This window comes from Somniosus microcephalus, chromosome 5 (assembly GCF_052327205.1).
Source record: "Somniosus microcephalus isolate GS21.2 chromosome 5, FLI_Smic_1.0, whole genome shotgun sequence".
NCBI lineage: Eukaryota > Metazoa > Chordata > Chondrichthyes > Squaliformes > Somniosidae > Somniosus > Somniosus microcephalus.
Window position 1 is genome coordinate 254,381,053 of NC_140991.1, and position 10,159 is coordinate 254,391,211.

The following is a 10,159-nucleotide window of genomic DNA, read 5'->3' on the forward strand; positions in this document are numbered from 1 at the left end:
GTCCCGGGCAGCAATGTGGTCAGGTGCTGATGTCCTGTGACCTGTACAGCATCCGTTGATTGTGGAGAAGGTTGGTGTTGTTGGTGCTGCTGGTGTGCCTGGTGCTGCTGGTGTTGGGGCTGATCGTGGTGAGTTTCTGAGGACCAAGGTGAGAGTATAAGGTGCACCTATGCTGATGGACTAGATGGCAGGTGAAGTAGAGATGACAGAAGCGATGTCAATGGTATGAGAGGTAATGAGGTCAGACTGGATGGAGACTTGTGTGAAGACTTGCAGCATCCCGAATCTGTAGCGGAAATGCAGTTTAGAGAAGCTAGTGGTTAAGGGATCATTTCTCAATCAGCTGGGAGCTTTGACTTGACATTTGAAGCTGTCAACTCATCAGCTGATTCAATGACCTCTCGCCTCAGCTTCACAGACACGATCTAGGCACAACAGGATACCGGTAGGCGACCTGTCAAATCCAAAAAGCTGGGAAAAAACCATGGCTAAGTGGCTGTAAGCAAGCCACTAATGATTTTAATTGCCTCCCCCGCCGTAGTGTGTCGGGTCTACTCAGCGCTGACAGACCCGACATTAGGTAAAGGTGCGTGCCAGCGGGTTCACAACTGGGTCCCGGCCCGCTGGAGAAAAAAAACACACTCCCTCCCAACCCGCCACCGATCCCCTGCAAAATCCAGCCCTAAGTGTATGCAATCTCACCCTGTGTCTATGTACCTGTTATGATACCGTCTGTGTTCCCTAGTGAAAGCCATATAACTGGTGAATGGTGGCTTGTTTGACTAGGGAACTTCAGGTTGTTCAGAGGAGGTGGTGGAGGGATCAGTGGCACTACATGATGATGTGATCATGGAGCAAAGGTTTGTTAACCAGTCACTGTGGAGATCTTATTGCCCGCAAGCAAGGGACATGGACAACTGTGTGCAGGGCTTTTTGCCATCAGCGACAGGCTGCTAGTTCCACATCTTATGCCACTGGTGGCCAGTGCCTGCCTGTGGCTCCTAGTGATATGTCTGAAGATAGACCACTGGACCACCACAAAGTCAAAGAGACTTTGCTCATAGTTGACCCCTCCTCTCAGAGATGCTACAGCCTAGTGCCCTGATCACCTCATATTAAACATAGCACCAGTCAGACCATTTTGGAATGATACTGCTTATCCTCTGAATCACTGAGGTTGATTATTGGTGGACGCCAATTCCAGCTCATTATGGATTTCAGAGATGGAGGTGCTTGTCTTTGAGATGGATGTCTCCATTATTCCCAGCCTCTCATCCACCACTGTAAGAAAGTTTTGTGTGCCTGGAGGGCATATCAGCTAATCAGGGCAAAGGCTAGTGGATCCTGCAAGATTTTCTTTCCATCTTCATTGCTTTAAATTTTGGCAGCTGCCCTTCAAGGGCTGATCCAGTTAATTTTCCATCCTTGCCCCCACCAGGAACTATAGCGAGCTCCCAGTGATAGGCGCATTATGGGCAGATTATAATGCTATGACAAAGCAATTAGGGTTGATCTTGGAGAAATCCCTTGTAGTTCTACCAGTGCGATGTTGGAAAGTGTTGAGTTAGCTGCCTCTCTCCTTTAGTGCTTTTATTGGAAAACTCACCCTCTAGTTCTTTGACGGCAACAGGTGTATTAGTTTATCTATAACAGTATTTACAGCTATTGCCATTCAGCATATGAAGTACAGCACACAATGAAAAGCTTCAGAAATGCCATAGCAACAACAAAGAACACCATAGCAACATGGAGACATGAAGTACAACAGTGCAGCATTATGCGTCACTTTGTACCAATCCACTTTGGGATTTGGTTCTGACTCACATACCAGACGTGTGTATGTGCGTGTGTGGAATAGAGCAAAATTCTACTAAATTTGTTTTGTATGTCTGCTCAGAATTTTGCAACACAAATGTGTTCTGTTGCAACACAAATCCAATGTGGTAATCTATCCCCCACCTCCGCCATTTGCAACAGCTTGTCTCGTTCTCTGGTGCTCTACAAAAGCGGAGTTGGAAGCAGTAGAAATGTTCTGCCTAAGGTGCATTAGAAATTTTTGCGATGAGTCCCTGCTTGTACAAAATGCTGAGCAGAAGTGAATTAATCACAGCATTTTTACCTTTAACTAAAAAACAAAGCGTAGTGACCGCTGTGCTTTTTATTGCTTACTAATTGTAGGAAAGACTGGAGAAACCTGAGCGTTTCACCCTTGAAAGGAGACATTTGAGAGGTGATCTTATTGAACGTAGGAGCAGGAGTAGGCCATTCAGCCCCTTGGGCCTGCTCCACCATTCAATTAGATCATGGCTGATCTACACCTCAACTCCATATCCCTTGATACCCTTACCTAACAAAAATCTATGGATCTCAGTCTTGAAAGCTCCAATTTTCCCAGCAGCCAGAGCCTTTTGGGGAGCAAGTTCCAGATTTCTACTCGCTTTGAGTGAAAAAGTGCTTCCTGATTTCACTCCTGAATGGCCGAGCCCTAATTTTAAGATTATGCCCCCTTGTTCTTGATTCCTCCATCAGAGGAAATAGGGTAGTTACAGAGAAACTATCAAATGCTTTAACATTTTAAACACCTCGATCAGATCACCCCTCAATCTTCTGCCCTCAAGGGAATATAAACCAAGTTATAGAGGGATATAAAATAGTTAATGGTATGGAAGTGATAAATTCTGAAAATTATTTTTAATTAAATTGCAAAAGTGGGACAAGGTGCCACAGGCTCTACCTCATTAGGACTGATATCAGGAGGCTGTTCGTCACACTGAATGATCAATAATTGGAATGGACTCTCGGTTATAGTAGTAGAGCTTTAAAAAAATGATTGGTTGCTGCAGTGAGGTGACGTTAGGGTCATTCTATATGGATGAACTAAGATGGGCTAGATTTCCGTTCTCATCCATAAATATTATGTCATATCCTGTCATGGGTGATGCGAGATATGGAGTGCGCTTTGAGTTTACTGTGGTTCTTCTGCAGCCTAAAGGTAATATTAGTTCACCCATCACTGTAATACTGCTGCAGTGAGTCATGTGATTGATACAAATTAAAAGTGTCACGAGCCTTACTGATAATTGAAAGCTGTAGGCCTCAAAGACCGGGAAAAGGGGGAGATTTTACGAGTCTCATTAATAGTCTCATTAATCTGGAATGTACTGTCTGAACGGAAGCAGATTCACTAGTCACTTTCAAAAGGGAATTGGATATATACTTGAAAATAATCCTACGAAGCACCTTGGGACGTTTTACTACGTTAAGGGAGCTATATAAATACAAGTAGTTGTTGTTGTTGAAATGAAATTTGCAGGGCTATGAGGAAAGAGCGGGGGAGTGGAACTAATTGGATAGCTCTTTCAACGGGCAGCACGGTGGCATAGTGGTTAGCACTGTTGCCTCACAGCGCCAGGAACCCGGGTTCGAATCTGGCCTCGGGTGACTGTGCAAACTCCACACAGACATTCTCCCCGTGTTTGCGTGGGTTTCCTCCGGGTGCTCCGGTTTCCTCCCACAGTCCAAAGATGTGCGGGTTAGGTTGATTGGCTATGATAAATTGACTCTTAATGTTAGGGGGATTAAATACATGGGGTTACGGGGATAGAGTGGGATATGTGTTGGTGTAGGGGTTACGGGGATCGGGTGGGATATGTGTCGGTGCAGGCTCGATGGGCCGAATGGCCTCTATCTGCACTGTGGGGTTTCTGTGATTCTGTGAAAGTGCCTACACACGGAGCGATGGGCCAAATTGACCCCTTCTGTGCTATATGATTCTTTGAATAGCAGGAAGCATCGCCTGCCAGCAGCACAAATTGGAAATGAGGGTACACACTGCCTGTTAAAATGATGGTCAGAGAAATGTGGGCTTTAATTTCCAGTTGTGTTGCCGGAGGACAAAGCTGCTTGCCAGCAGTGGGACAGTATTACTAGTGGATCTCTCATTATGCAGTTCACTGTAAGCCACAGTTTATAAGGACAGGAACATTACACTAGGTAAAACATAAGGTTGAATTTCCGCAGGGGATTCTCCCAATTGTCCACTCTAACTTCGGTGGAAGAGCCACAGGAACCCGGGATAAATAGCGTCGGCTTTCCAGGGTATCCATGGCTCTTCTGTCGAAGTTACGGTAGAAGATTGGGAGAGCCCCTGTGGAAATTCATCCTCAATGTACTATTGTGCTGCTAAAATATCAGTGTGTGTTCTTTTCTGACTAATTAATGGAATTACACTGGAGAAATGAATGATTGGGTCAATTGCAGTTTGTACTACAGATCGGAATCCTGGGCTTTATTGGTGGGAAGATCAATTAAGAAGCTATGGATATTCTGGTATTTAATGTACTACAGAAGTTTGTATTGGACAGTGTTTGACATCTGCAATGTGATGTCTGAAATCTGGCAGCTGGAGTGTTGACATACTGTTTTTGATATAGATAGATATTGTTTCGGAACTTTGTTCTTCCATCCTGGGAAGAAAATGGTTTGTATGTACAGTGTATTAAGTGAAGCCACTTTCTCTCTGGCTCTGTAGCTTTCACACCAGAAGTAGCTTTAAAAAATCCAAAAATGAGGCCTTCTGATTTTAGAGTTAAACCTGATTTTGTTTCCCCCTCCCCCCACCCTATCTTTGAAGTGCTTTGAATTGTTTTTCTAAAAGTACTTTATAAATGCAAGTTGTTGTGTCCCAGGAGAAGTCACCATCATGGTGGTCATAACAACATCAGTTGGCTGTGTCTGCTGTAGAGGACACAGTGTGTGTGCATGCTGATTATTAGGATGTGGCCTTGGTGGGAGTTTTGTTTCATTCTGTTTTACATGCGTGGTGTTTTCTATGGGCTCTAAGATATTTATGGGTCAGCTTGAGCTTCAGTGAGGTTTCTTTTTCTCTTTTTGTGCTGCTGAATGTTCCAGAAAGCTTGAGGCTAGTTATGGTGAGGGAGTTGCCATGGTTACAGCTGGCACTCGTTGATAGTGAGGACGAGCACACAGCTGTTTGATTTAGTTTCAGATAAATAATTCTGTATTCCACATATGTGATGAATTCTCGTTACCTTGTATCATGTTTATTTTTTTCCTCGCTAGTTTTGTCCCTGCCCTTTTGCTCTTCTGAAGGCATTGCTGGGTTCACCTTGCACCCTTCAACCTCTGTGATCTCGCCCAAGTGGCCATTATTCTTGCGTGAATTGTAACAGTGATTTTGTCAAGCAGTTCTCCAAGGGGTGGGGTGGCAGCTCAGCCATGGCCAATCCTGCCCTCACTTGAGGTCCACTCTGTTGGTAGCACTACCACCTTTGAGTCAGAAGGTTGTGGGTTCAAAGCCCACTCCAGAGACTATGGGGGCGATTTTGCCAGCCCTGGGGAGGCGGGACTGCCGGGAAAATGGCAGAATTTGGGAGCGGGTGCCCAACCCGCCTCCATGTCATCTTCCTAGAGGCGGGTAGCCATCCTGCGCGGGTTCCATCTCCTTGGAGGCGGGAAGGGATTAAAGCCCATTAACTGCCTGGGTCTGTGGGGGTCGGGTGGGTGCAAAAGTGTGGTGTGAAGGTAAGTGATGGGTGCAAGAGTGTAGAGGTGAGTATCTGAGGTATGTGCAAAGTGTTTTTAAAAGTGTACTTACCTTTGTTTCTTCTTGCAGGCTTCAGTCGGTTTGTGTGTGGAGAGTCTCGGACCTCCGTGTTGCAGATGAGCGATGGCCGTTACATTCTCAGATGCAACAACCATCTCATTCCTGTAAAACAAAGAAGTTTGGTGAGGTCTTGAATGCAAGACCTCATCAAACTGCAGAGAATGTCACTGTTTGACAGCAATTCATCTGTCAAAAACGTGCTCTGCAACCAGCTTTCCCTTAATTTGCCTGCTAAGCCCACTGGGCGGGCTTAACAAGGTCAATCAAGGAAAAATAGCGTGGGTTGGCCACAAATTGATGGAGGCGGGACAACGACCCGCCAAGCAGCATTCCCGCCTCCTAACGTGCCCCCATTAATAAAATCGCCCCTTGGTTCCCAAGCAGAGATCAGTATCTCAACACAGATTGAGAATAAAACCTGACCAGGGTCCTGAGACCTATATTACGAAGACATTGGAAAAATCTCATCTTCTGTACACTTGAGAGTGATGTGCATTGTATAAATGGTTTTAGGTACAGGGATGGCTGATTGTGATTTTTTTTTTGATACAGGTGAACCCAACCAGTGTGAAGGAATAAACTGCAATAGCATTCCTGCTGAAAAGCATCATCAGAACACTCAAACCGGCCCACTGCACACTTCTAGCATTTTCTACTTCAGGCTGTTGTCCATTGTAATGGGAGTTTCTGTGCTTCCTGTTCTGTGCATGTGTCTTGTGTACAAGGTAAGTTACTTCTTATTTGTCTTTTTAAAAATGTGGGTCCCTGTCACTCACAGACTGTGGGACAGCACTGCTATCGAAGGTGGGTCCCTGTCACTCACAGACTGTGGGACAGCACTGCTATCGAAGGTGGGTCCTTGTCACTCACAGACTGTGGGACAGCACTGCTATCGAAGGTGGGTCCCTGTCATTCACAGACTGTGGGACAGCACTGCTATCGAAGGTGGGTCCTTGTCACTCACAGACTGTGGGACAGCACTGCTATCGAAGGTGGGTTCCTGTCACTCACAGACTGTGGGACAGCACTGCTATCGAAGGTGGGTCCTTGTCACTCACAGACTGTGGGACAGCACTGCTATCGAAGGTGGGTCCCTGTCATTCACAGACTGTGGGACAGCACTGCTATCGAAGGTGGGTCCTTGTCACTCACAGACTGTGGGACAGCACTGCTATCGAAGGTGGGTCCTTGTCACTCACAGACTGTGGGACAGCACTGCTATCGAAGGTGGGTTCCTGTCACTCACAGACTGTGGGACAGCACTGCTATCGAAGGTGGGTCCTTGTCACTCACAGACTGTGGGACAGCACTGCTATCGAAGGTGGGTCCCTGTCATTCACAGACTGTGGGACAGCACTGCTATCGAAGGTGGGTCCTTGTCACTCACAGACTGTGGGACAGCACTGCTATCGAAGGTGGGTCCCCGTCACTCACAGACTGTGGGACAGCACTGCTATCGAAGGTGGGTCCCTGTCACTCACAGACTGTGGGACAGCACTGCTATCAAAGGTGGGTCCCCGTCACTCACAGACTGTGGGACAGCACTGCTATCGAAGGTGTATAGAAACTTGCAGTTGAATTGCTGCCCTGCTGGAATTCCCTGTTGTCAAAGATGAGAGGTGGAGGGGGCATAAATCTATAATCACAATTAAAACTGCTAATAGCAAAGGGAAATGATTAACTTGAAGATTATAATTTTGAATTGGAGCTGAATTTTAAAATTACTATTGGTAATATTGTCTCAATAACAGTTTCCGTGTTGTGTTTCTTTCCCTTCCAGAAACATATCAGAGAAATGGAAACCAGTACAAAGCAGATAAGCAAGGAAATGAAGAACTACTTGCAACCAGTTGGGGACAAAATACTTTTTTATAGCAGGATTTAATACTGAACAACCCACTGTGGTTTCTTGTAAAGATAAATGTGAGCGGCGCGCAGGCTGGAGTTTGGGCTGCGCTAAGCACACGATCAGTGCTTGATAGGATGAAAGGCTTTCTCGCTCTGCCCGCTGAGAGTGCCTGAGGTGAAATGAGGTTGGGCAGTTTCAACACAGTTGCTAATGGTTCCGCAGCACAAAGGCCTGGATTTTCGACTTCTGTGGCACACTAGAAGTGCTAATGGAGAAACTCTGTACTGCCAGCCTGTGATTTTCCGACTATTCAAAAGAATGGTTGGAAAAATACAGGCTTGTGGGGGGTGGGGTGATACAGGATTTCCTCACGTGTGCTGGGAAGTGGAAAATCTGGGACAAAATACCCCTGAATTGGCACAAAATTGGCAGTCTTACTCCTGCACTAAATACCACAACCTCGCTCATGCTGTTTGGTTTCACCTCGGTGCATGTACAGGAAACTTTCTGGTATCCGGCAATGACGGGACCGACCTGGTGCTGGTCCACCAACAATGCCGGATAACCGAACGCTATAGTTAAAAGATACGGAGCTCAGAGCTCCGTCTAAAGCTCCCTGTTGCTTAAGTTTCAAAACAATCGGCACAGCAAAATAAAGGAAAATCCGAAGATGTTTTATAAGTATATTAAGGGTAAGAGGATAACTAGGGAAAAAATAGGGCCCATTAGGGACAAAAGTGGAAATCTGTGTGTGGAGCCGGAAGATGTAGGAGGGGTTCTAAATGAATTTTTTGCATCTGTTTTCACTATGGAGAAGGACGATGTAGACATAGAAATAGGGCGGGGGGACTGCGATATGCTCGAACATATTAACATCGAGAGGGAGGAGGTATTGGCGGTTTTAGCTGGCCTAAAAATGGATAAATCCCCAGGCCCGGATGAAATGTATCCCAGGCTGCTGTGTGAGGCAAAGGAGGAGATTGCGGGGGCTCTAACACATATATTCAGGACCTCTCTGGCCACAGGGGATGTGCCAGAGGACTGGAGAACCGCTAATGTAGTACCATTATTCAAGAAGGGTAGTAGGGAAAAACCGGGGAACTACAGGCCAGTGAGCCTAACATCAGTGGTAGGAAAATTATTGGAAAAAATCCTGAGGGACAAAATTTGTCTCCACTTGGAGAGGCAAGGATTAATCAGGGATAGTCAACATGGCTTTGTCAAGGGAAGATCATGTCTGACTAATTTGATTGATTTTTTTGAGGGGGTGACTAGGTGTGTGGATGAGGGTAACGCAGTGGATGTGGTATACATGGATTTCAGTAAGGCCTTCGATAAAGTCCCGCACAGGAGACTGGTCAAGAAGGTAAGAGCCCATGGAATCCAGGGTGCCTTGGCACATTGGATACAAAACTGGCTTAGTGGCAGAAGGCAGAGGGTGATGGTCGAAGGTTGTTTTTGTGACTGGAAGCCTGTGGCCAGTGGGGTACCACAGGGATCGGTGCTGGGTCCCTTGCTGTTTGTGGTCTACATTAATGACTTGGATATGAATGTAAAGGGTATGATCAGTAAGTTCGCGGATGATACAAAAATTGGTAGGGTGGTAAATAGCGAGGAGGGTAGCCTCAGTCTGCAGGACGATATAGATGGGTTGGTCAGATGGGCGGAACAGTGGCAAATGGAATTTAACCCGGAAAAGTGCGAGGTGATGCACTTTGGGGGGACTAACAAGGCAAAGGAATACACAATGAATGGAAAGACCCTAGGCAAGACGGAGGGTCAGAGGGATCTGGGTGTGCAAGTACACAGATCCCTGAAGGCGGCGGAACAGGTGGATAAGGTGGTAAAAAAGGCATATGGGATACTTGCCTTCATTAGCCGAGGCATTGAATATAAGAGCAAGGAGGTTATGATGGAGCTGTATAAAACACTGGTTAGGCCACAGCTGGAATATTGTGTGCAGTTCTGGTCGCCACACTACAGGAAGGATGTGATCGCGTTAGAGAGGGTGCAGAGGAGGTTCACCAGGATGTTACCAGGGCTGGAGCGCTTCAGCTATGAAGAGAGACTGGGCAGGTTGGGTTTGTTTTCCTTGGAGCTGAGGAGGCTGAGGGGGGACATGATTGAGGTGTACAAAATTATGAGGGGCATAGATAGGATGGATGCTGAGGAGCTTTTTCCCTTAGTAGAGGGGTCAATAACTAGGGGGCATAGATTCAAGGTAAAGGGCGGGAGGTTTAGAGGGGATTTGAGAAAGAACTTTTTCACCCAGAGGGTGGTTGGAGTCTGGAACTCACTGCCTGAAAGGGTTGTGGAGGCAGAAACCCTCAACATTTAAGAAGCATTTGGATGTGCACTTGAAATGCCATAGCATACAAGGCTACGGGCCAAATGCTGGAATATGGGATTAGATTAGACAGGGCTTGATGGCCGGCGCGGACACGATGGGCCGAAGGGCCTCTATCCGTGCTGTATTACTCTATGACTCTATGACTCTAACTTGCAAGCATCTCTGTAGCTTAGCAACAGCTTCAGCTACACGCTTGCACAACAACAAATGAGTAAAAAAAGTAACTAAAAGTAAAAAAAGTTATCTGAACCGACTCCTGAATTTTGCCAGTGGATAGAGCGTTCCGGTTATTTAGTGGCCGGTTAATCGAAAGTTTCCTGTACTGAGCACTCTA

The 10,159-nt window shown here is 46.3% G+C and overlaps 1 protein-coding gene across 2 annotated transcripts in view; it reads left to right on the forward strand.

Annotated features, from left to right (window-relative positions):
• Positions 1-8,847, forward strand: part of LOC147117661 (CD83 antigen-like) — a 28,519-nt gene extending 19,672 nt beyond the window's left edge. The window contains exons 4-5 of one of the 2 annotated variants that reach the window (XM_085988837.1): positions 6,179-6,351; positions 7,407-8,847. In XM_085988837.1, the coding sequence (XP_085844963.1) occupies positions 6,179-6,351; positions 7,407-7,511 (278 nt within the window). In that variant the 3' untranslated portion in view covers positions 7,512-8,847. The remainder of the gene's footprint in view (positions 1-6,178; positions 6,352-7,406) is intronic. The other variant, XM_085988836.1, reaches the window with a different exon arrangement.
• The last annotated feature ends 1,312 nt before the right edge of the window (positions 8,848-10,159 follow it).